This window comes from Ascidiella aspersa, chromosome 2 (genome assembly GCF_963924565.1).
Source record: "Ascidiella aspersa chromosome 2, kaAscAspe10.2, whole genome shotgun sequence".
NCBI lineage: Eukaryota > Metazoa > Chordata > Ascidiacea > Phlebobranchia > Ascidiidae > Ascidiella > Ascidiella aspersa.
This window is the reverse complement of record NC_139448.1, coordinates 14751297-14776841: the sequence shown is the minus strand read 5'-3', so window position 1 is coordinate 14776841 and position 25545 is coordinate 14751297. Positions and strand designations below refer to the sequence as shown.

General features: G+C 34.5%; 2 protein-coding genes and 1 non-coding gene across 7 annotated transcripts; 1 reads left to right on the top strand and 2 right to left on the bottom strand.

Moving 5' to 3' along the window:
* Position 1: 1 nt before the first annotated feature.
* Positions 2-6608, top strand: LOC146163888 (enteropeptidase-like). The gene is made up of 13 exons (XM_083381766.1): positions 2-205; positions 305-426; positions 723-812; positions 1577-1709; positions 2158-2268; positions 2556-2617; positions 3288-3448; positions 3663-3773; positions 3959-4110; positions 4369-4535; positions 4858-5017; positions 5209-5280; positions 5495-6608. Exons 1-13 carry the CDS (start codon positions 49-51, stop codon positions 5578-5580), a joined length of 1584 nt encoding a protein of 527 aa, XP_083237892.1. The 5' UTR covers positions 2-48; the 3' UTR covers positions 5581-6608.
* Positions 5827-24947, bottom strand: LOC146163886 (scavenger receptor cysteine-rich domain-containing protein DMBT1-like). Of its 5 annotated transcripts, XM_083381760.1 has the most exons (30): positions 24405-24946; positions 17940-18032; positions 17681-17819; positions 17561-17593; positions 17065-17183; positions 16914-16994; positions 16665-16797; positions 16400-16539; positions 16252-16335; positions 15470-15605; positions 15316-15342; positions 15029-15141; positions 14866-14958; positions 14580-14706; positions 14439-14453; positions 13720-13841; positions 13494-13583; positions 13281-13407; positions 13121-13141; positions 12941-13053; positions 12782-12868; positions 11440-11569; positions 11305-11325; positions 10764-10844; positions 8364-8423; positions 8161-8211; positions 8036-8089; positions 7142-7195; positions 6894-6920; positions 5827-6458 (listed from the first exon to the last, which is right to left on the bottom strand). In XM_083381760.1, the coding sequence occupies exons 6-30, from the start codon at positions 16953-16955 to the stop codon at positions 6361-6363; spliced, it is 2046 nt and encodes a 681-aa protein (XP_083237886.1). In that variant the 5' UTR covers positions 16956-16994; positions 17065-17183; positions 17561-17593; positions 17681-17819; positions 17940-18032; positions 24405-24946; the 3' UTR covers positions 5827-6360. The 5 variants fall into 5 exon arrangements, with proteins under 5 accessions (XP_083237886.1, XP_083237889.1, XP_083237888.1 ...); XM_083381763.1 differs by lacking the exon at positions 10764-10844 and having other exon boundaries at positions 24405-24947; XM_083381762.1 differs by lacking the exon at positions 11305-11325 and having other exon boundaries at positions 24405-24947.
* Positions 9013-9087, bottom strand: Trnaa-ggc (transfer RNA alanine (anticodon GGC)). Its single transcript has one exon. It is a non-coding gene; the product is annotated as a tRNA-Ala (tRNA).
* Positions 24948-25545: the final 598 nt, after the last annotated feature.

Here is a 25545-nt window from a genome sequence, read left to right as displayed (position 1 = left end):
ATTCGCCAACAATTATTATGTCCCCTTGACAAACTAGTGTTAGTCGATATGGAGTTGATTTATTTGTGTCAGAAGAACATGTTTTGCGAAAAGACCCACAAGGACAGTTCAAGATTTTACGATTATGCAACCGTGATGTATGTGTTAAGTTTGTTCCTTGCTGCAACTGCTGAAAACCAAGGTCTTATTAACCTCCAATCTGACAGTAAGCTGTGTGTTTGCTCATAGAGCATATTATAGCCGTTACAGATCATACCACGCTAAATAAGCAAATACCGTAAACTTGTGAATGAATCGCTTTTAGAATGTCGCGATAACCATCAGACGTTCAGAAACACGACAGGAAATATAACGTCACCCAACTACCCAGCAGACTACCCAGACGCACAGCGCTGCGAATGGGTGATAAGCGTCCCGTCGAACAAGGTAACTTTAGGTTAAATTACTAAACCATAATACGCATAACAGTTAGAAAATTTAGTGCGGACCAAGCAAACTGGTGCAAATAACTATAGTAGGAGGAACAAGTAACGATAGGAGTTGTTCGTAAAAAAATATTGTTTGCGGGGTATAAACCACATTGTAAAAATATTTTATTACACTGGTGGAAATAGGCTAACATACAATCAATGAATAGTTTACGATAGATATATAAAATTGGTGTATAAGGAATCATTTTGCAACCCTTGATATTTCCAATCTCCTAAGCTATTTTATTTTAGGCAATCCACGTCGTCTTTCATTTGTTGGACGTGGAGCGCAGTGCTGAGTGCAAGTACGATTATTTACAGATCAAAGTCGACGGTGATTTGGTAAGATTACGATTTTTCCGAAATTCGTTGTGACATACAACTTTAAAATATTAGGCACCGTAGTATTTTAAACATTGGACTCGGCCCAGTTATACGTATAGCGCGATAACTCGTCTAAAACTCTGTTACCGAAAAAAAAACTACTTTTAAGATAAAAGAGGTCTTATGCGCGATACAATGGCGATATTGTAAGACGTTGTACATTCTCGCAAAGCACGCTAAAATGCAGTAACTACATTTTAAAATTAATCTGGCAGAAATTACGGATTGGAGGGATCAGTTCACAAGGCGCTTGCTGATGGTCACCATTATATAAAAAAATAAATAAATAAAAAAAAAATGCAGTTGCCTGAAACAAAAGAAGATTTGTCCCAAACGAGTTAACCACGTTATAGAAAAACATGTAAGATTTGCGCGAGAGTGCTTTTTAATTATGTTGAAAAACTAGACAAAATATATTGCTAAATATTGTGAAACTTGAAAACGTCACTAAACTCGGTTTACCGCCACAACAAGCGTAAAAAGACATTCACAACACTGGAAACGATGAATTAAAGTCGCAAACCAAAAATTATAATATTTAGCGTTTGGCTATTTATTCGTTTAAATTGCAACCATAACAATATAGCCTATACGTCAGTTTTTTTTCAAAACATTTTTGTTACTTGATATCATATTTTTGGACAATTAATGTTTTAAGAAACTCTCATTTAAACATGTTTTATGTTTTTAAAACTCGGTTAATACGGAATTGCTGTTTACAGTACACAGGAAAAGTATTTTGTGGAAAGAAAAAGCCCCGCGATTTTGTTACTTTCAGTGAAACTGTTGAGATAATATTTGCAAGCGACAACTCCAGTTCGGGAAAGGGCTTTTTCATTTCGTGGTCTTTGGTCGGTGAGTAGGTTTGGTAATTCTGGTGATTGTTGATTTATAAAGGTATTCTTTTTTTAGTTACATCCGCCTAACCAGTGCAAATATAACTGTTAAAATATAATATATAGATATCTTTGCTTTATCTACTTTAAGGCCAACAAAATCGACTAGTTCGACTGCCGTTTCACTACGATGTCCTACCTTATAAACTAGTGGACCTTAATTTTATTTAGACTTCATGAACTAAAACTCAATAGTGTTGACTTAGGTAAAACATTTTCACCGGTAGAAAGTTACATGTTTAACACAATAGATAAACATTAGTGGTTTTAGATTTATAATAATATCTCCAGTTTGAATGCTCCGTAGTGGTTTGCTTCATGTATGGTTTAATAGTAAGACTCGTTGTGTAATAATAGTATTGTAATTGCATATTGCTTGGCTCAAAAGAGTTAAAAATACTGTTTAGATCGATGCAATTCTTCTTATTTCACGTGCTGGGATGGAACTTGTATTCCGGCGGGAAAAAAGTGCGATGGCACTAGGGATTGCAAAACCGGTGAAGATGAAATGATTTGCGGTTAGTTGCATGGGTTTTTGAATAGTTTTGCGAAACGCTCTACTCCAGAAACACAATCGTGCCTAACGTATGTTTTTTGTTCTACATATGCCTCGTTTAATTAAGCTTCGTCATAGAAAACATTTTCAAACAAACATAACATAAAAAAAAAATATTTTATATTTTTAGGCTTGTCCGAGCACTCATTTATAAGGCCTTAAGCTTTATGTTCGATACATTTTGCCCTATTATGTTAACTGAGACTGTGGAACATTCAAACACAAACTTACAAGCTTTGTTTTGTGTAGTTCATTCATCGAATGATACCAGCGTGTGCGGAAAGAGCGATGTTGCCCCTGAATTTTCATGGGTAGGTCGCGTTTATCTATTGTTGAATGATAATTTCAAGTGTTTGTATAGTTCAGATAAACTCATAGGCCTATAGGCTAGATTTGTACTAATTTATATACGATTGATATCGTGAAACACGAAATATACACAGACCGATTGCGAATTCTAATTAGCCTAAATTGCGAATTTTAATTTTTCTAAAAATTATTTTTAAGAGGTATCGAAAATAATTTATTTTAATTATAGTTCGCGCTTGAAGCTAGTAACCCGACATTTTATATTATCCGCACTTTATTTTACATCTCAAGTGGTTAGGCCTACATACCATGTGCCCCATAAGGGTTTGACCCAATAACAACGTTAGAATTAGGAGGTCTACTGTACCCACACAAGCTTGAGTTTGCTTTCAGGTAAGACACTAGGCAGTAAAGAAAAGAGCGGCACCTAATATCTATTAACATGAAGCAATCAGTGAAACCTTAAACTCTGATATCTAATGAACTTATAGGCAACGTGTGGGATACGACTGCTGTAAAATATGGGAAATATTATCCGTCTTTAGGAAAAATGGACATGTGACAAATTTGAAATTATTTGCTTTGTATTCTGTCGTTATAGTGCTAAATAGAATAAAATTATAAAAACTTAACTGATTATTAAAGTAAAACATAACTGTTAAAAATCTGCAGGATCCTCGCATTGTTGGAGGAGATCAAGCAGCGCCCGGATCGTACCCTTGGATGGCAATGATCGTTTTGTCCGAGTCTGATCAGTTTTTGTGCGGGGGTACCATTTTAAACAGGGATACAGTCATGACGGCTGCGCATTGCGTAGAGGACGAAACTCTGCTGTGAGAGTCCACTCTTTAATAACTTCAACGCTTTTTTAGCGAAACAAGACATGTCAAATACTTTAAATCATATTTTGGAGTTAAAGTTTGTGGTTCGTGCAAATCTTGTAATATGTATTGTTAGACTAAACTTGTTCACCATAAGCTACTACACGTCGAGCATCTCAAAAAGTTTAAAACTATACGTTTCACTTTTTGCTTCTTTTTCACGCAGGAGCGACTATCGCGTTTATGTGGGAAGGTATTCCACCATTAGCGTCTCGCTCGATCGTTACCAAAGCTTTACCATTAAATCAATCATTTTGCACGAAAACTACACCCTCAGGTAGGTAAATAATTGAAATATGTTTTAAGATAAAAAGCGAAATTAAATAATGCGGCATGCAGAGCATAATCTGATGCCAGTTATACGCCACTTCATCATGTTTGAAATCAAGTATATTGAGACATTTCTAAAACATATATAGCCTATTTTGCAATTGATAACGACTTGCCTTTGTCACCCTTTAGAGACCCGGCAAAAGGACATGACATTGCCTTATTGCAGCTAAAAGGTTTAATGAATTTCACGCCCGACGTCCGTCCGATTTGCATTTCCGACTTGGCTAATATTGTCCCCAAACCGGAGAACCAATGTATTGCCACTGGTTGGGGACTATTGGGTAATAAATAATACTTGAGTTTATAAACGCATTTTTTGTAGAAATAAAATAACAAGTGTAGCCTATATCTTTGGGTCATCATAAACTACAAATCCGGATCGTTTGGCCAAAATGCAATAAGCGTTATAGGACGCAGATTGAATAAAAAAGTTCCTTTTAAAGCTAAATATTCCAATTCCATCCGATAATGCCGTGCGGATATCAACAATATGACAATGTCAAGGGGTGCAGGTCAATCATTTTTTTACTTTTACCCAGATTCCGACACAGCGTTGAGACTGTATCCAAAAGCACTTTTTCAAGTCCGTCTTCCGATCGTGGCAAATAGCGACTGTGCCGCTAACTATCTCCAACTTAAAGTGACAATACAAGAAACGCAGCTTTGTGCAGGAAATTTGATCAAAGGAGGATCTGATACTTGCAGTGTAACTATTTAAAACACCTTATAATACGGTATATGTATAACTCAATATGGCTCCAGCCCATAGAACTTTTTAAACCAATTTTAAAATGATAAAACTGGATTTTTTAAAACCATCCAAGATATTAATTTTCTGCTAACTTATTGTATTTCCGAAAAGTCCCACCTGTCAGAATATAAGAAACGTCACGGTTCTTATTTTTTGAATACCGTTTATACCCGTGATTATGCCCTTCCACAATATATATTGCCTAAAATGTAATTTAAAATTTAACTATATAAGTATTTTTATTTAGACGTGTTTTAAAAACTGTCGCTTTTTATAGGGGGATTCTGGGGGTCCGTTGGTTTGTTTGTTTGGCAAAAGTTGGTATCAGGTTGGCATCACTTCGTTTGGCGAAGGTTGCGGAGAACACAACCGCCCAGGAGTCTACACAAGGGTTTCCTCCTATTATCAGTGGATACAAGACAAACTAAGGAAAAATGGTAAATATTGCTAGACGGCTGAACAATATGCTTAATTGATCGCAAGAAATGTGACAATATTTTTCAAATAAAACTAAAAAAAAAGGTTTTGGACATTTTTAGATGAATTCCAAATGTTTCCAGCATCAAATTAATATTCTGACGTTTAAATTGACCAACAACCTCCTTTATAAACTTTGCATTTTTTACAGAAACCCTTGCTGTAACCACGCAAGCAACCACCCCGAAAAAACGTATATTAACAACCACTACTCTAACCACAAGTAGGTCGCTATACATGGATTTTATACATTATTTTAATAAACCCCTAAAAACTAGTAAACGAAGCGTGAGCTGGTTTCTGACAGGGCATAGCTTTGTCCTTGGATTTGATATAGATAGTAATGGTGGTCACAGGATTGGTATAGATAGTAATGGTGGTCCAGTATTTAGCCTTTTTGTTTGCGCAACCGCTAACACAATTTTCGTTTATTGCAGCTAGCGCAGCGAATCTCTCTTCACGAACGGTTCATCGGTTTATCGCTTTGTTTTATCTTTATCTTTTCACGTTTACGTATTCCTAGAAAACTGTTTAATGACTTACTATCCTACGCTTAAAAACGAAGCATTACTACAAGGTGCAGGTAGTTAGCGTTACACGAGGTACTGTTCGTTCAAAGAATTTATCGTACATTTGTCGTACAGCGTATACACTATAGAGTTTTCTTTACTTTATAGGTTGCTCTTTAACTTCCAAATGCAATACAATTTTTTAAATAATAAGCGTACCTTTCTTTCATCACTCAAGAAAATCTATAAATAAGTACATCTACGTTTTATTACGTTATATTAACACAAATAGGTTTGGTTGGGTTCGCGAATTATTTTTCAACAAATTTAAAACAAAAGTATGTCAAAAGAAAACATATTCCTACGATTTTTCAAGTTTAGTAACTGCAGATTTATACAAAACTTTACCCCTATATTACGCAGAAATTAAAACAACATACGTAACCTGAAATAATATACTCTTCCACATAATCGTTAAACAATTAAGATGAAGATTCTAAATTTTTAATAAAAATATAAACATACCATGTAACTGTAACAGAAGTAAATCTAAGCAAATTGAATAAACGATGTATGTAAAGATAATGCGAAAATAGCTACATATATAGTATATACTATGTCAGCGGGTTAGAACCAAGCAACATTGCACGACATAGCAGTACTAATTTGATAAAAAATTGTCATCGTCATAACGTAGCATAGCAACACGAGGTGCCAATTGTCCAAAATCTAAACTACAGAGGATTGCGTAACTAAACTGCTGAACAGTATACACTAAAAATAATATACGCCAACTAGACTAACAAGTGCCGCACATTTAAAAAGGTAATGAAGAAAAGTGGAGCCGTCACCGACAGATATGTGTTCATCATGTGTGAAGAACTTGCTCGAGCTAAATAAAGATAAATATATATAACAGTCTCAATTGGCCATGTGGTTCTTAACTTTTAGACATTTGCGGACCGGTCAAAATAGAAAAAATCCTTTCACGGACCGGTCTAGAAGGCACGATGTTTTACTGGGACAATTTGAAGGGAGTAAACACCGCAAAGGATCACATGGGCTTACTAGAATACTAGATGATCAATTGATCATGTTAGTACGAAATTTGGACATTTCGCGAAACAGCGGTTGAGACCCACTGACTTAGTCTACGAAATTTGGTGCTAGAATACTATAGATTTTGGGGGTAATAAAGGTTATGGAATACATTTAAAGTATGATAAGATTTCTGGAAACACAAAATACGGATAAACGATTTTATCTCTATAAAGAAATATACAGAAGGTATGTTTAATAAAATAAAAATTTTAACTTAGAAACTTACATGTCGTCGTGGAGAGAGACAAACCGCCTGAAAAGGCGAAAATCAACGTTACGCACCACAGGCATATAATTTATTTATTAACATAGAAAACCAAAATATAGTTTATATTACTATTCAAAATGAATACAGCATCGCATATTTGTGAAACCTTTGTCAATTTCCAGTGTAATACCAGGTTTAGGCAAAGTTTTACGATATAAACGATAAACAAACCGTAAATTAATTTTAAAATCTATATCGCAATATACCTGTCACTGGAAGGTTACCGGAGCTCGACGACAAACTTGATGTTGATGCTCTAGCTGCAATTAATACATATACGAAGTTGTAAAGACATGTATATATATTTATATATATTTATATATATTTATATATATACATACATGAATATTGTACTTATATACCATACACCAGTGGTTCTCAAACTTTTTTTAACTTGCGGCACACCAAAAAAAATTTTTTTTTTCGCAGCACACTTTTACCGGGACAACAACAGAGTAATATTACAATCGCCCTTATCAGTCTCATCACACGACAAACTGTATGTTAATGTCTCAATATATTGTAACGGACAGTGCGTATTTAAGTCTAAATTACTTGCGTGTATGCATATTGGTAATACAAATAACTTATTTTCCAAAAGTACCAAAAGTTTCGCGGCACACTTGACAATCTCTCGAGGCACACTAGTTTGGGGAATCACTGCTATAGATAATAATTTTTTGTTGTACAACAAACTATCGTTTTGTGTTTAAATTTTTTTGCTAAAAATATATATTTTAATTGAAGTTATTTTTTAATTTAATGAAATGGCAACGAGCTAATTGAGGTTTGAAAGTTGTAGTGCACGAAGCATGGATGAAACTTACCGGAAACAGATTACGCAAAATAGACTACCGTGATCTCTAAAACAACATTTAATACCACCAGGAAGTAAAAGGATTTGACAAGCGAGGAATATATCCAATATTTTACTCATGTTATAAAATAATCATAATAGTCATGTTAATCTGAAACTGGGCAAATCTGAAAAGTGAAATCCAAAGTGTATCTCTACCACTATAATTACCACTTTAACTGCAATGAGGAATTTGCAATTATTTAATCATAGCCCTGGATTTAAGTGTCGTTTTACATTATACCTGTCTCTAAAGAGTTGACGGAAGTCGACGACAAACTTGATGTAGGCGTTGAAGCTGTAAGTAAAATTTATATTTTATCTTAAAAAATCACAATATCTAATTATCCTAAAATAACTACAACTCACCTGTAGCAGAAGACAATGCTGCCGACGAGATCGCACTTCTAGGAGTTGTAGCTGTAACAAATAGAAATTTGCATCATTTCGCATCAAAATTTTACATTTTAAATAAACTATACTTATAAATAGGAACCGATCCAGGCATAGTTTAGCTACTTTCCATGTAATTTGCCACTACTAGAGCGTGAAATGATTTTACTACCACGCACATATCGTTTCTTTACTTGTGGTGACGGCAGTTGTTGAAGTTGTTGATGATTCTCTACCAGCTGCAAAAATACAAAACGTAGCAAAACGACGACACAGAACAACTGCATAACCTAAAAATATTGCTGCAATACAGTTTAAGTCAGGGGCGGGCAACATACGGCCCACAGGCCGGGTCCGGCCAGCGACGGGATTTTGAGCGGCCCGCAGACAGTTTCCGGTTGTGGCCCGCGGCCACATTCTGCCACATATAATAGTGATTGCTAATTATTCTTTAGTTCTTTGTTTTCTTTGTGTTTTTAGATTATTTGTTTTGTGTTAACATTATATTTTCGGCAATAATCAGAATTTTCTTTCGAATAACAAAATCTGCCTGAATCCGAATGGTGAAAATAAACGATTATGGTTGTACATCAATCATAAAGAATGTTTGGATGTTATAAGAGGAATGTATTTCGCTACTGAAAACATCATTAGTATTCAATGAAACATGCACACATATGTGTGTTAATAACTGAGATATCTAGCCCTTATGAAGCTGCTTTTTGACCAACGATTACGGCTTACGTATAATTAGTACACCGAAAGCCATTGCAGACTCACCAAATCTGTTGATCTATGATGTAAGCATGGCAGACTAGAAAAACAACTAGCCTGCAGTGAGGTTCGAACTCACGACCTCCGGTCAAGCCGGGACCGTAGCTCTACCAACTGAGCTATGCAGGCTTAGAGTCTGCAATGGCTTTCGGTGTAACATCATTAGTATTGATGCTTTTAGTAGCGAAATATTGTTATATTATAACATTAAAACTTACTGATTTTTGGTTTACCAAGTTCTGCACTTAGTTTATTTTTTAGGTCAGAAAGAAAGCAGTATGTTTGAAGTGCAATAAAAGTGTTGCCGTGTTTAAAGAGTACAACATTAGCCGCCATTAGCGACAAAACATGCAAGCTTTGGCAGTACTTAATCCGTCCCGCCAAGTAGGCCGTCTTCATTTTCTCATATCTGGCCCGCCAACCGGAGAAGTTGCCCGCCCCTGGTTTAAGTGCTACGGTAAAGTATGATTTGGCGGGTTGTTGCAAACTTTTATCGATTAGATCTCATCTTATGTTAACATGAAAATCAACTTTAACGAGAATTATATTACGTCACATCAATATTTGCTCATAAAAGTTTACTATGAATGTACTGTTGCTGCCAGGCATTATAAGATCCCTGATGAAGATTACCTGGATAGGTTATCGAAACGTCGGTACAGAATAAATAATTGTCGGAAGAACCCTCTTTATAATTAAAAGTTTACTAGTAAACCAATATTACTAAGTTATCATTTTAGACAAATACAAAACAAAAATACCCTCTTAAACTTAACCTATGACAATACTAGGACAACGTAGCTAATCGCGCCAAGCGCCTTTGTTTTACAAAACATTTAATGCTGGTATACAGAACCTGGTTGATTTCGACGTTATATCTGTATACTTCAATATTGTCGAATATATAATTAGGTAAGATTATTTTGTTGTACATTTTAATATTGTATTAAGAAACAAACCACGGAATATTAACGCGAAATTTGTTATGTACTCCAAGATATGATAAAACCACTCACAACTGGCAGTAGTGGTTGTTGATTGTGTCGTTGGTGTTGTTGATGTGGTTGGCGTGGTGGGTGTTGTTGAAATGGTTGACATTGTTACTATAGTCGATGTCGTTGGTGTGATTGATATGGTGGAAGTGGTTGGCGTGGTTGATGTTGTTGATATGGTTGGTATTGTTGATGTGGCTGGTGTTGTTGATGTGTTTGGTGTGGTTGATATGGTTGGTGTTGTTGATATGGTTGATGTTGTTGATATGGTTGGTGTTGTTGATATGGTTGATGTTGTTGATATGGTTGATGTTGTTGATATGGTTGATGTTGTTGATATGGTTGATGTTGTTGATATGGTTGATGTTGTTGCTATGGTTGGTGTTGTTGATATGGTTGGTGTTGGTGATATGGTTGGTGTTGTTTCTATGGTTGGTGTTGTTGATATGGTTGATGTTGTTGCTATGGTTGGTGTTGTTGATATGGTTGATGTTGTTGATATGGTTGGTGTTGTTGCTATGGTTGGTGTTGTTGATATGGTTGGTGTTGTTGATATGGTTGATGTTGTTGCTATGGTTGGTGTTGTTGATATGGTTGATGTTGTTGATATGGTTGGTGTTGTTGATATGGTTGGTGTTGTTGACATGGTTGGTGTTGTTGATATGGTTGGTGTTGTTGATATGGTTGGTGTTGTTGCTATGGTTGGTGTTGTTGATATGGTTGGTGTTGATGATATGTTTAGTGTTGTTGATATAGTCGATATTGTTGGCGTGGTTGTTATGATTGATGTGGTGATTGATGCGGTTGAGGTACCTGTAGTAGTTGATGTGGTACTAGTTGTTGGTTTAGTTGTTGTCGTTGATAAAGTTGTTGAGCTTGCGGCTGCGGTTGATTCTGATTGCATTTAAATTTAAAAGTAAGAAGTTATTTTCCATGGCTTAGAGTTTGGTAAATTGTAATAATGTTTTACAAAATACCAGCGTTTGTTGATACGACATTCTGTTTACTTGAGTAATTGATGAAATGAACAATGTTTAAAGAATATTGCAAAGGAGGTAAGCAGGTTTTTTTTGTATTGTAGAATTATATTTATACTACTTATAAAGCGTTGATAAAAAAACAATCGTCGATTACCTAGAAAGAATGATGTTGGCATATTACTTTTTAAACTTTGACAGTGATTTACAATTTGTTTACCGATAAAAAGCCGACATTTCGGTTTATCTGTTCTAAAAGCGATTTTTTTTCTTATATGGGGATAAACTGCAACTAGATTCAAGTTCGGAAACGCTGTAAATTGGATGCCAAGAGCAAAAGTTTTTTATTGAAAAGCATTGAAACATAATAATCTTACCTGAACTTGTGAAAGCAGCACCTAAAGCAAAACTATTTTACCACCATTTTACAGTAAACAGAATACGTATTTTAGCATGTCAATGACCAAATAATTTATATTAAATTTCTAAAATGGATATTATTATATACATACCTGTGGCGACCCAATACCCCTGAATACCGATAAGGCCTAAAAACGAATCGGAATGAAAGTGTACAATTAGATCGGTTTTGCTGAATCTCAAAGTTGGAACACTAATGGCGCCACAATATCTCGTTCCACTCTGTAACACACAATTGTCAACACAATGAAAAATGGGCCTAAACAAGTTATATATTTCCATACATTCGTTTTCAGCAATATTTTATTCTTAAAGTTTGTTGATTTTAAAATAATGAAAGACATTTAAAATGTGTTATCTTACACCTGCAGCTAAAAAAGTCATAAACAAAAGCTCCAAAAATGGTGTGGTTAAGGTAAAACAACATATGCAATACATAGCCTTTACAGATCCGTAGAAACGGATTTAAATTTTTTATTAAACTTTACATACCTGATAAAAAAAGACTATTTTATAACATTTTTAGACTTTTTTAACAGTATATTTTATAGCTCAACAATATTCCTAAAGTGTTGTTACCATCCTCCTAGCATACATTTAAGGGGCGCACGAATTGAACAGTTGCATAGAAATCCTTAGAATTTTGGTATGCTATTGTTACTAACAATTTGATATACTACTTATCACAGAGAAAACTTAAAAAACATGTAAAAAATGAAATTGGGTGTAATTTAAAACCACCTTTATAGGTTAAATACAAATCCATTTTTGCAAATTAGTTTTAAAAACAATAACAACGTTTAAAAATAGCTTTAAGGTTATTTTAAGAGATAAGTAATTTAGTTATAATCATTGAGCAAATCATTTTGTTAACATTCAACTCGATTACGATTGTGGAAACGTTTTGTTTATACATTTTACAACACTCTTGTTACGCCCTACCGCGACTTGCGTATTGGGCCTGACGCCTAACCTTATACAGTTGCCCGTTAGGGCGAAACTGCGCGTGAGTCTACTGGTTAGTGAAGGTTTAGTCTGTGGCTATCAAAACCATAACTAAAATACGAATCAAAAGTATATTGTTACAATGTGAATTAAAACGTTATCAAAAAGCATTATTGGACGTGTATTTGTTTTTAAGTTAAGGTGAGACAGCCATCGCCTTTTACGGGCACTGTCGACTAACGATTGCGAAAATACTGCTGAGACACGGCAATCGGCATGTACACAGCCTTCACGTAGAAAGTAAAAACACAAGAAAGTTACACGTCATATTTGGCCATTTAAGACTGGCCGGAACTTTGTAAACATGGCACTCTTAAAATAACAGCTGGCCATTCTAAACAAAAATACATTATGACATTAAATTGTGTTTGTGTGTATTTCAGATAATCATTTAATTACTAGGCAAGATATACCCAGGAAATAGCTTACCGTTTCGTTTGCAGGATAAACTTCAATGTAGTCGTAAGTGCAATTAGCTGGCTCCAAGTGAATATTGCTGAGCTTAATAGCTACATTCTGTTAAAAGCCAAAGTAGTTGTATTTATAGAATTGTTTTATAAAGAGTGACTGAACTTATTGGTAATCTACCTCTTTTGTAGGAACAATTGTCCAATAACAGTCTAAATAGTTAGGATACACTTCATTGACAACCGGTGTTTCCAGATTACCATAGGTTCCATGCTGCACTCCACCACATGATACTAAAACAAAAAAATATTAGAAAATTTTCCTAGACTACTTGAGGAAAAAAATTAAAACACCACTTACCAGTTGTTGTATTGACAGGATCTAAACAAATAAAATGCACTAGTTTTAGGGTGTAATATGGTAAAAAGCATACCTTATATGCTAACGTTCATAAGTCAAAAGTCAAATAACAGTAGTACAAGAAGTGAAAAAAGTTTTTTTTTTTTACAGATCTACTAACCAATCATATTGTAGAAAAGGGAAATGCCTTGATACTCTGTTTGGCCATCAGATGAAAACCTGATTTTGACAACATTATTTTCAGATATAATGACGTCGGTTGAAAACCTACAGATAATTTTTCCAACCTGAAAGTTTGATAAGTTAAGTTCTATTAGGTAACGATAGATGAAAGCAATTTCTATGCAGGAAAGATGTAAAGTAGGCTACTTACATCCCCGTCAATGATTTCCACATAATCAGAACATTTTTGAGCTGGATAATTCTGAGGGAGAAGCAATTCCATAAATTCTATAGAAATAACCTGTAAAATGAAACAAATACAGCCAACAAATATTACTTGTCACTTATGACAAGCTACGTAAGGTGCCATCAGGGAGGCTTACCTAATTTTAGGATACTAATTTGGTAAAAAAATGATTTTTAACTTTTATACAAACCTTGTCACTTGGTGCAGTAATGGTCCATTCACAGTTAGCATTACTTTGGTAGGCATTAGGAAACTGTGGAGACGAAATGAAACCAATTGTGTTGTTCAAGTTATTAGGACCACAGGAAAGATCTTGTAATTAGAAAAGCAGAAGGAGTAAAATTGTTACTTACCTACTTCCTTATACTGTTTAATATATTATTTTTATTTAAGAAGCAATGTTCAAATTTATACCATAGTTTATGTTGTAAATACGTTTGACACATTTTTTTGTCCAAAAGAAAATTATATATTTAATAAAAAAATGTTCTCCTTGATTGATTGGTATAATTATTTGAAGTCAAACTAAATTATTTTAAAGACGACATCAGTGATCTCAAACTTTTTATCTTGCGACGCTTTTGGAAAAGTCCATTAGACGTGTGACGCACCAAGCAATAGGAACGGTTTGAATTTCTATTTATTTGTTGCTGGGAACAGAAAATCAATATTAATCTCAGTATTTTTTGTAACAATGATTTATATTGCATTTGTCTTGAAAGATATTATTTTTTGGAAGCATTTTATTACCGCAATAATGTTTAGATACAAGCAGAATTATTCTATAATGTCCTTGAAAAATGTATACACACAACAAGGAGTTGCGACGTACAGTTTGAGAATTTTTGGACTACATAGATGTTCAGCTTAAGCACCATAAGTAAGTTAATCCAATAAAAATAATCTCACCTGGAGCATCAGTACCTGTTAAAAATAAATAGGCTTTAAAACCAATGTACACAGTTAAAACATATTTTTTATGTATGTTTGTTTTTTTATTTAGCAATGCAAAATAGAAATGCTCCAGAAAAAATATGTAAATATAAACACCTCTGCGGATGTATGTCCAAACAAAAGGACCACCAGTTACACTGTCATCTGAATGAAACCAGATTGTGATATTCTCAGTAGAGGATATTGATGCACCGTTCTCTGATCCGCAGTATTTTAAAGAATTCTTACAGTAAAATATTATTATTGTTATTATCAACAAAAAATAACAAATTCATATAAAGCAAGATAAATCTAGAAGTTACCAAACAATAGTTATAAAATAGTATTAGTGGTGTATTTAAATTGACAAACAAGAAAAAACAAAATCTATATAACAACTTACAGCCAAATCTGTTCCACTATAAACTTGAAGAAAGTCTGCTTGACACCCAGAAGTTTGCTCAGTTCTTTGGTAGGCCACAAAAATTTGAATTGCCTGTAAATGATTTTTACAACAGATTAATCTAAAATTGAAAACCCTATCAATACAGAAACAGCAAAATAACCTGACTAGCTGCTGGTGTTATAATCCAGCAAACATCCATGTTGTTTGTGTAATTGTTTGGAAAGTTGGGTGAAGGTACAAAGGTGTCATTTGATGTATAAACTGTGCAAGGAACTGTAAACACAACAAACAAAAACTCAACAATGTTTAAAGCCATGACAATGAGTGATAGACTGATAGTAATATCAATTACAGTTGTTTGTTAAGTTTAAGATCTATTGAACAGTTTTGTTTTTTAAAGATGTGTTCAGCTATTTTTTTTATTTAAACAGATCCATTAAAATTTACCTGGTGGTGCTGATGGCGTAGGTGGATCTAAAAAGTACTTTGGTTTACAAAGATGATAAAACATAAAAAATACATAAGAACCCTTAATCTATTGGTTAAAATGTTCAATTATTCAAAAGCATTAAATGAAACCAATTTGTGTCTATCAAATTACCAATTGCAGTCCACGAAATCTGAAATGTGCCAGGCGACTTAGAATAATGATAAAACAAATGTGTGACATAGAGTATGCTGTTTGTTGTGATGAAAGACTTTGGAAGAGTTGTACCACAATAATTTAGTCCATGGCTCTAAAACGAATAAAAAAGTATAAAAAAATAACTTATATACATGAATTTTTTTATAAATAGATAAGTGGTAAAACATTAGGTCAATTTTTAAGCTTGAACTAGTTTTGAAATCAATTTGTCAACTGGATGATGCTGAACAATAACTCTATACTAGTGATTTCAAAACTTTTTTCAATGTGACCCAAATTTGAGTTTTGTGAGCATCTTGCGCATTTATATGGTAAAAGCTATCAAAAAGCTATTTTATATATAGGCATTGCCTGCTACCCCATACCCCTTCCTCCCATGATGGGTCTGCTTACTCACTAAATATTCAGCTTCCATATAGTTCTGTAATCCACTAAGCTTTGGAATTTATACCTGATGTATTAAATGAAGTAAATACCGCCAAAACTGCTTATGGAGCAATTATTAAATTCAACCAACTGCAACCTAATAAATGCATACGAAACAATATCTCCTGTTGGGATAGAATGAACTTGAATGAAAAAGTTCTTTTAAAAAAAATTTAGTTGTCCTTGTGCGACCCATTTGTTACCCTGCTTGACCCATGTTTGGGTCGCGACCTATATTTTGGGAACCACTGTTTTATGCAATATATATTTTTAATTGCAGATTTGACTAAATTTATTAAATTATAGCTTACACATTTATTGCAACCATCAGACAGCTCAAACTTGTTTTCATCTCCACAAAACACATCCAATGAATTAAAGGTAATTGATAATACCTGTTTGCAGTGGAGGAAAACATATATTTTAATATTTAAAAATTGTCAAAAATCATAAACAGACCTTGTCTGCAGCAGCTTTAATCATCCACAAGCAACTTGTTGAATACCCAAATCCAGTGGAACCAGTAAAGTTAAGATTGCTAAGTGTTCCACTTTCAGATGTAAGGGTGATTCCCCCAGCACAAGCATAATAACTCGAATCTGTATCAAGCATTAAGAAAATTTATCTTGCACAATTCAAAATACATCCGTCATCAAAAATTAATTACTTCAAGCAGTTTAATTTAAGGCATATAACATAATTTAATTGAAATAAAGCTTGTCACCAAGGACTTGGTATGTTAGAGAGAATCCTGGAGCAGTAATAGATTCATCAGAGTGGAAGTAAACATTGGTTGTACCATTAAAAAAATAGTTTTCTTGGTGCACATTACACAAGACTAGCTGTTCACCGAAGTCCTATGTGTGACAATAAAAATAATTAAACTTAAAGCTATAATTAAAAAATAACTTTAAGTAAATCAAAGCAAACATTTTTAGATGCAATGTTCTATACCAAATTAGTTCCAATATACCTGGTCTTTAACTAGAATATAGTCATATCTGCAGTCATACATATCTTCAAGGTTAGCACTCTCAACGTATATGGATACAAGCTGAAATGCAGGTCAGCATTGTCAAGGAGTAATTGACAAAAAGCACACATGCTATTTTACAAAGCTTTACCTTGTCAGATGTAGCTGTTATTGTCCAGTGGTAATCTAAGTTGTTGGAGTAAGCAGTGGAATATCCAGGAGATTGAAAAGATCCCTTTGTATTTGTGTAAGTAAACTCCTCATTAAACACTAAAAAATATTATAGAAGTCAAGTAAGTAGTAAGTAAGTAATGTTTATTTTTCCGTTAGCGCTTAAATTAAAATACTCAAGTAAGCTATAACAAAAAACAAATTCACGCGCGATACGGCTGGAGCAGCGAAGGGTCCAATGGACCTTCCAGTCAGCTGCACGGTAAAGCTTCTCAAAATGATGAGATTATAAGTAGTAAAATGAAAAACAAATTTAATGTAAATTATAAAGAGTAAAAATAAAACCCTTAAATTGATTTTTAATACATTTTAAACTTTGCCTTTTGGGTATTTTTGTCCCGCTGAAATACTCAAGACTTTTATGATTGAAAAACTTTGAAATATTACTACTACATCACTTTTAAATAAAAAATTACCTGCTGCTGGAGTTGGTGTAAAGCTGACTGGGTCTAATGGCAAAATACAACAATTAATAAAATACATAAGTTTTTGAGTAAACTGAAATCCATTATTTCTAACTCTAAATGTTTAACTACCTGTCGTTGTCCAACTGATCTGAATCTGACGAAATTCTTCTTCTGGTTTTCGCGAAAAGTAATAATACTCAAATTTTACAATATTTGATGTGGTAATGAAATTTTTGTTGGTCGCAGAAAGACATAAGTCATCTTTATACTAAAAACACAATAATTTAGTTGTAAATCAAGCATATAAAAAAGGGCAGCCATACCATGAGCAAAAATTGCATATGTTATTATCTGTGTTGTGTATTGTCAAATAAACATTTATTCTTACCACTTGTTGCAGGTTTGACCCTTGGTAAAGTCGCAAATCATGATTGTTGCAGGGTCCAGAAAGGTTAAAGTGCAAATATTTTATGTCAATCACCTAAAAATAATGGTAAATTCTTCAATTGATTTTTTTGTAAACAACAGGATGTCATTTAAACAGGGTTGCCAGTAAAAATTGATAGAAACAACTAGATTACAATAAAAAATAGATTGTGCAGAATGCAGCTAAAATATTTTAATTCTCATCCTCTAACCATGCTTCTTTTAACATAAATTGTATAAAAAATAGGTATTATAGTCCTTTTGGTCGTGCATTTAAGTCAAGCCATTGAAGAGCGCCGAAATAAATACTTAACCCACCCGAACCCAAACGCTAACCCGCGCCCAAACTAAAAAAATGCATTGAACAAACAGTTGTGTAGTAGGATTCCAGACCAGCGTCGATTTTCTTAATGATAAAGAGAAACAAAAAATAAATTTTAATATATTCTCTGAGACTATAATCGAGCCTAATGTCGCATTTCAACATTCATCGAACACTTGAGCACGCATCATTGTTAAGCAAGATGTGTGTGTTTTTAATGTGTTTTTTGCGGACCGTTTTAAGAAAATAAATGGTGTTGTACCACGGCATGATACGGCATGTAAACTCAATTTTTCGCGTTTCGCGCGATTAGAACTTCGCTTTTCCGGGGTTAATTCTTTCTGATAAAAGGTTGCCCATTCTGATAAAAAGTTGGACATCCCTGCTTTAGGTTGTTAGGAATTTTTTTAACATAAGCGAAACTAAGTGTAGGCAAACTACTATTCAGCGCGCGTTTTTCAATTTATCCTTGGCTACTGTGTGCATTAAAAACTTCATGAGCAGAAAAATCGCACTTGTTCCATAATTAACTCCCGCTATGCGTTTAATGTAGGCGAGTACATAAGACCTACAAAGCAACAATATCTACAGCAGAAATAAGAACTAAATGGCCGAAAAAACACTTGTATTGGCGACTGGAGGCTATCGGTCAAGTATCGGCCGCCATGGTATCGACTTGAGGCGCCCAAGTTGGAACAGCGGCAATGGGGAGCCACTATTTAGGGACCGGATATTTTGGTCCGTTTTGGGCTTAGAAGCGGGTAATAGATGCAGGGCCGGATTAAGGGTACTGTGGGCCTAAGGCTATTTACCAGGGAAGGGCCTAATTTTACAACCGAGGCTACAAAAAGTAGTAAAAATACATTCATGAAAAATTGAAATTATTTAGGCTACTGTAAAATAACACAAACATAATATAAAAACATGTAATAAATGTAATTAAGTGTCATAGACTCATTGTAGGGGACCGGTGGGACCAGTGGGTCACTTTTGACGTTTTTGCATCTGCAGGTTTTTTATTTACCTCGTAAAAAAGGACTTTGAGGTCGTAACGTGAAGTTTAATCTACCCTTCAACACAGCATTTAACTCAAAATGTAAGAAGAGAAAAGTTGAATAAGTGCACCTACTTTCTAATTATTTAACAAATCAGTCGTTTTAAATTAAGCTAACTTAGTTTGGGACTCCGCCGAGGTATTTTTTTATATTCGACTAATGTTTTGTCACTACATTCGCCGAGATTATTCCTAGATTTTTATTTTAATAATGCGTTACTATTGTGTGCATAAGTTAGCTCAGTGGCAGCCATCTATTTCTAGTCGCGGGCCAAAACCAAACTAAGAAAGTCCTCCGCGGGCCGCAGAAAATGTTAATTAAGAATTGTGTTATTAAAATGTTGGAACAACTGTGAATCAGGCGGGTCTCGGATCTTTTGCACCTAAAGATGTGTTTAATTACGTTTACGGAGGAAGTAAAGTGTTGACGCAAATTAAAATTCGAGTCCACACCTTGTCATCCATAGGCTACTACTTATGAAAAATGTGATAAAATTACTTTGAGGAAATGTTAACCTTTTTAAGTCCGGGCGGACCCGGCGAGCGAAGCAAGCGCGATTTTTTTGTTACCGGCATTTCTTTTAAACTTCTTGCTGTTTTTTATTACATTGCCGAAAATAAAAGATAAAAAAAATGTTAAAATTTATATCATTAATATTTTGTTACATACGTTTTCGGTTTGTCTGCAACGGTAAAAAAGCGCAGATCTACTTGAAAAGACAGCATCAAAACGTAAACAAATTGGACGTAGAACGAACATTCGCGCGAAGCGCGAAAATCTTTCGCACTTACAGATAGTTAAAAAGTCAAAAATTAGGCCTATTTGAAATGGACTCGCGTCTAGTTTGTCGAAGAGGCGGCGGGCCGGATGAATTACATTGGCGCCTAGCACAAATATTGGCCTTAAAGTTAACCTTGAGTAAACCCGTAGCATACCCTTGCGCGTTTCACGATGGAGTGTTCTTTTGCAAACTCTTTAGGGAAATTGGGAAATCTCTGCACCAGGCATTACAAGTTAGTTGCTTGCCCAACAGCATTTGACGGAAACTTAAAGATTAGGCAAAGGTTATTGTCAAGTAATTTGCTTTCCGAAAAAACGCTGACGCCGCACCACATGGCTACATATAAAGCAACACAGTAATGGACAGACCTTTATCTCCCAATCTTGCCACTCGCAAACGTACGATTAGGCGTAAAACTTCGAGAAAAACGTAATAAAAGGATACAATATTCTACTTTGAACAACAACATCCCTACTTGCGAGTAAATCAAAGAACGTGTCAGAAATGAGTTACAAATACGTTACAAGAAAGGTCATAATTAAAATCACAAATTTAAGTTAACAAGCAAATTTAATAAATAAAGACACTTGTGTAGTCGGGTTTTGCAAACTACGACCTAGCTAGAAAGTTATGCCAGTACATCACTAACTCCCTAATAATTTTACCTCTATCCATTTTCTACCCCACCCACTACCCACTAATAACCCCAAACAGGGCCAAAAATCGAACTGTTACCACATTTCCAAGCCAAAAAAGTTATTTGGTAATTTCCGCAGGTGCGTGACAGTTACTTAAATAATACTAAACATTTTAACAACAAAATTGGCAAATGTAATTTATTACAGGGCGTCGAAACCTTTTTAGTTTGGTTTTGGCCGCGATCTGAAAAATGTTACCTGGATCCGATCAACAGTACAGAGCTGCCCTGTTGGGATTAAGAATCTATAAAAATGCATTATCTACTAAGTGCTATTTGTTTTTGTTAATTTATAAGTTCTTTACAAAATGGCCACTGCTTTTTGAGTAACATCAATCCGATTTTTTTAGCAAGATAAACGCAAAGGCTTATTTTTGTTTGCTTGGTGTGATTTTTTACGTTGGTTTGGTGGAGCTATTTAGGTAAGAAGTCAACATTGCTAATTGTTTCCAATCGGTCAAGTGTCCTTTTTTAAGGTAAAAGTTTTTGGCACCTAAAACTAAATAAACGCAAAATCTTACGCGCTTCGCGCAAACTGAACTTCCACATTTCGTCCCATAACACGAACTTCTTAACATTGCTTGAATTATGACTGTGACGTCGTAGCTGGATTTTAGTTGTATTTTTTTTGTAATCGGAGTTAATAGGCTCACACTCGTGATCCTCGGGATCCGCCCCAATGTTATTGCTTATCGGTCACAGGCAGTACTGACAAATGGGTTTGTTTAGAGCAAGCGCGTATAATAGCAAATCAACGAGTCCGGTAAATGGGGAACAAAGAAGTCGAAACTCTTCTCTCGATTTTACGGCCGGTCTCGCCCACCTACATTTTTGCCATAAATGACCATAAGCCAAATCGAAAGGTAATCCGAAATATTTGAAGCGTTGCTGACCATTGTAGTTTGGATTTATCGCTGAGAATTAGATCAGCTCAGGCGGCGAATGATTCAAATAAACCCTTTGTTTGGCCTTTTATGACTTTGGTGATGATATCCTTACCGAAAGCCATTTAAAAGTTAAGACCATTTGGATTATTGTGTTGATGGCAGTTTTCCAAATAGATGCTATTTTTCTTATTTTTTTTAACAGTGCAATAAATGTACGCTTCTTGATTTTTTGTTAGACATCTACGTTTGTCACCTGATTTTTTTTCATTTTCTCAATTTGTTATTTTTCGTAGACATACATATTACGGATTTTACATATCAGATTCTGGCATTTAGGCTAGCTGTTTTCGGTACCTATGTAAGATATCTGATATTTGGGGACAAATAGAGTTTTCCGATTAAATATTAAATTGCTTGGTGACCATGATCAATAAGGCAAATTTTATGAAATTACAATTTCTGTAATAGTTTTTTAAGTATTTTTCGTTTTTTAGATTTTTTTAGACGTTTTTTAGACCTTATTTTGGCCGTTTAAGTCTTATTCTGATCTATACCTTAATCTGATAGTATTTTCTCATATTTATAGTACTATTTTGGTCTTATTTCGAACTAGAGGGGGGTGGGGGGAGATTATGTCAGTTGAGTTACATTTGACTTTTACTAATCTTTTGTACACATTGATTGGCCATAGAAACTTTTCGTAAAGGCATGCCAACGGGAGGTAAATATCAACTGAGTTCTGTTATTTTACGCGGCCATTGTTTTATGGTGACGACGACGACTGCATTGGGTCACGTCATAAGGTTTAGTTATAATTATAACACTTAGTTTCAAACATAGTAACAAATACGAGATATGCCACTACAATGTCCTGAGGTGAATGACCGGAAAGGCACCTGGAAACAATACAGTACTGTAAATAAATTTATAATTTCGTCTTACCAGTACTATAAAGCGCTAGAGTTTATTTTGGACTTAAAAAACACGACAAGAATTTTCCTGCATTTAGTTCTTATTTCGTAAAACGTCAAACCGTTATAACACATTTCCAAGCCAAACAAAGTTATTTGGTACTTTACCCGACACAAAAGTTGGTCATTTTAATGTTCCGCATGTGCGTGACAGTTAGGCCTACTGGAATGACGTAGCCAGTATTTTTCAAGATGACGAATCCGTAAGGTAACCAGTATGGTATAAAAATTGATTCAGGATGGCAGCCTGAGGATCAAGATCTACTATAACTACACTACTTGTGCTACCGGTACCTGAATTTATTCATATACATGACCTGGAATTTTAAAGCGAACAAACGCACATGTTTAAATACTTAACATTTTAACAACAAAATTGGCAAATGTAATTTATTACAGGGCGTCGAAACCTTTTTAGTTTGGTTTTGGCCCGCGATCTGAAAAATGTTACCGGGATCCGATCAACAGTACAGAGCTGCCCTGTTGGGATTAAGAATCTATAAAAATGCATTATCTACGAAGTGCTATTTGTTGTTGTTAATTTATAAGTTCTTTACAAAATGGCCACTGCTTTTTGTGTAACATAAATCCGATTTTTTTAGCAAGATAAACGCAAAGGCTTATTTTTGTTTGCTTGGTGTGATTTTTTACGTTGGTTTGGTGGAGCTATTTAGGCGAGAAGTCAATATTGCTAATCGTATCGGGTCATACTGGTGATCCTCGGGATCCGCCCCAGTTGAATGTTATGGCTTATCAGTCACAGGTAGTACTGACAAATAGGTTTGTTTAGAGCAAGCGCGTATAATAGCAAATCAACATGCCCGGCAAATAGGGAACAAAGAAGTCGAAACTCTTCTCTCGATTTTACGGCCGGTCTCGCCCACCTACATTTTTGCCATAAATGACCATAAGCCAAATCAAAAGGTAATCCGAAATTTTTGAAGCGTTGCTCACCATTGTCGTTTGGATTTATCGCTGAGAATTAGATCAGCTTAGGCGGCGAGTGGTTCAAATAAACCCTTTGTTTTGCCTTTCATGACTTTGGTGATGATATCCTTACCGAAAGCCATTTAAAAGTTAAGACCTTTTGGATTATTGTGTTGATGACAATTCTCGAAGGTTCCACCGTTTCCAAATAGTTGTTGTTTTCCTTATTTTTTCAACAGTGCAAAAAATCTACGCTCCATGATTTTTTATTAAACATTTAGGTTTGTCACCTGATTTTTTTTTAATTTTCCAATCTTTTTTATAGATATATGAACATTACGGATTTTACCTATCAGATTCTGGCATTTAGGTTATATAGCTGTTTTCTACAATTATGTAGCATATCTGAAGTCCTTGGTAAACATGATCAATTAGGCAAATTTTATGGAATTAAAATATTTAATAATAGTTTTTTACGTATTTTTCCCAGATTATTAAGCAAATTTTGCCATAGCGTCAACAAGATTAGTAACATTCAGCTTGTAATTTGCACTTTTATAAAACTAATACTTGATTTCCACGTATAAATCGCTACGACGCAAACCATTTCGGAAAAGCCCATCATAAGAGTTTGATGTGTAGTATCGGTCGAATGCCGTTACTGCACCATGCACTTGCAACGGCCTTTTATTTCGCTCGATATTATCGGACATAGGCCTATACCCAGCTCAATGTAACTAAAATAGTTTTTATTCGTATTGATGCAACTCATTTTAAAATACCTAACCTTGTTTGCAGCAACAGTAATGGTCCATTTACAGCGAATTGACCTATATTTGGACGGTGTTGTCGTGTTTTCTGGAATTAGAATAGTACCAGATGTCTCATTCAGTTGTATTCCAGCATATGAACACGCTGAAACAGATAAAAAACAATTTTCCGCTTTCAAATGTATAGCCTATGCTTTTTAGTCATTGTTGTTTAATTGCGTCAAAAACGAAAACTAGAATATAAAATCTTACTTTTTGATCCTAACATCTATTTCGACTTTAAACGACCAAGCATGTTAATGCTAACACACAATACGACCGATAAACAGAGTTACCATTCCGTGCCTAATTTCTAAGATTCGTGATTATTTTTAAGTGCTGTGTCACAGAAAATAGTAATGGCCTTATTTTTAAGAAATGTGCTTTTTAGTTGTGTGCTTAATTTGCCTTATTAATGTTTTGAAGAATGTTTTACATCAATTTGAACACTTTGACTGAGATGTGATAAACTTCAAACATCATTTATTCGATTTTGTGTCTTTCGGAGGTATTTAAAAATATTATAAAAAAAAGAAAAAAAAATCTCGAAAAAGCATACAGTCGCATTCATCCTGTTGAATTTTCTAATTGGATAGCAGTTACGATACAATGGACGTATTGTAATACCCTTATAAAATCTCGTACAAAGAAATATCATATTAACTCTAGATTAAATTCGCAGAAATTGCAATTTATTCCATGTATCACTAACTGAAACTAAAATAGTTTATCTGGTTATTTGGCATTTACGTACATCATATAGCTAAAGATATAATTAATTAAACAAAGTTAATAAACAATTAAGTGGCTGCCAGTTATAGCTTGCGTCGGTATACCTTCTTCTGGCGTGCAGTTGACCGTTCGGCTTCCTTCCAAAAAAACTGCTGCTAACACACACAATATTCTTACGAGTTGTTGCATTGTACAAGCTCTCCTATTTTACCACAAAACAGGTGTTCCACTTAACTTCTTTAAGCATACAAGACAATAGACACCAATAAAAAGTAGAATCTGAGCAACTGACAAGCAAAGAGAAACTTAAAAGTCAAAGAGTACTAAGGATTTAGCTTAAGTTAGATTTTTGACATACTTTTGATAAAATCTGACCGACTGACCGTA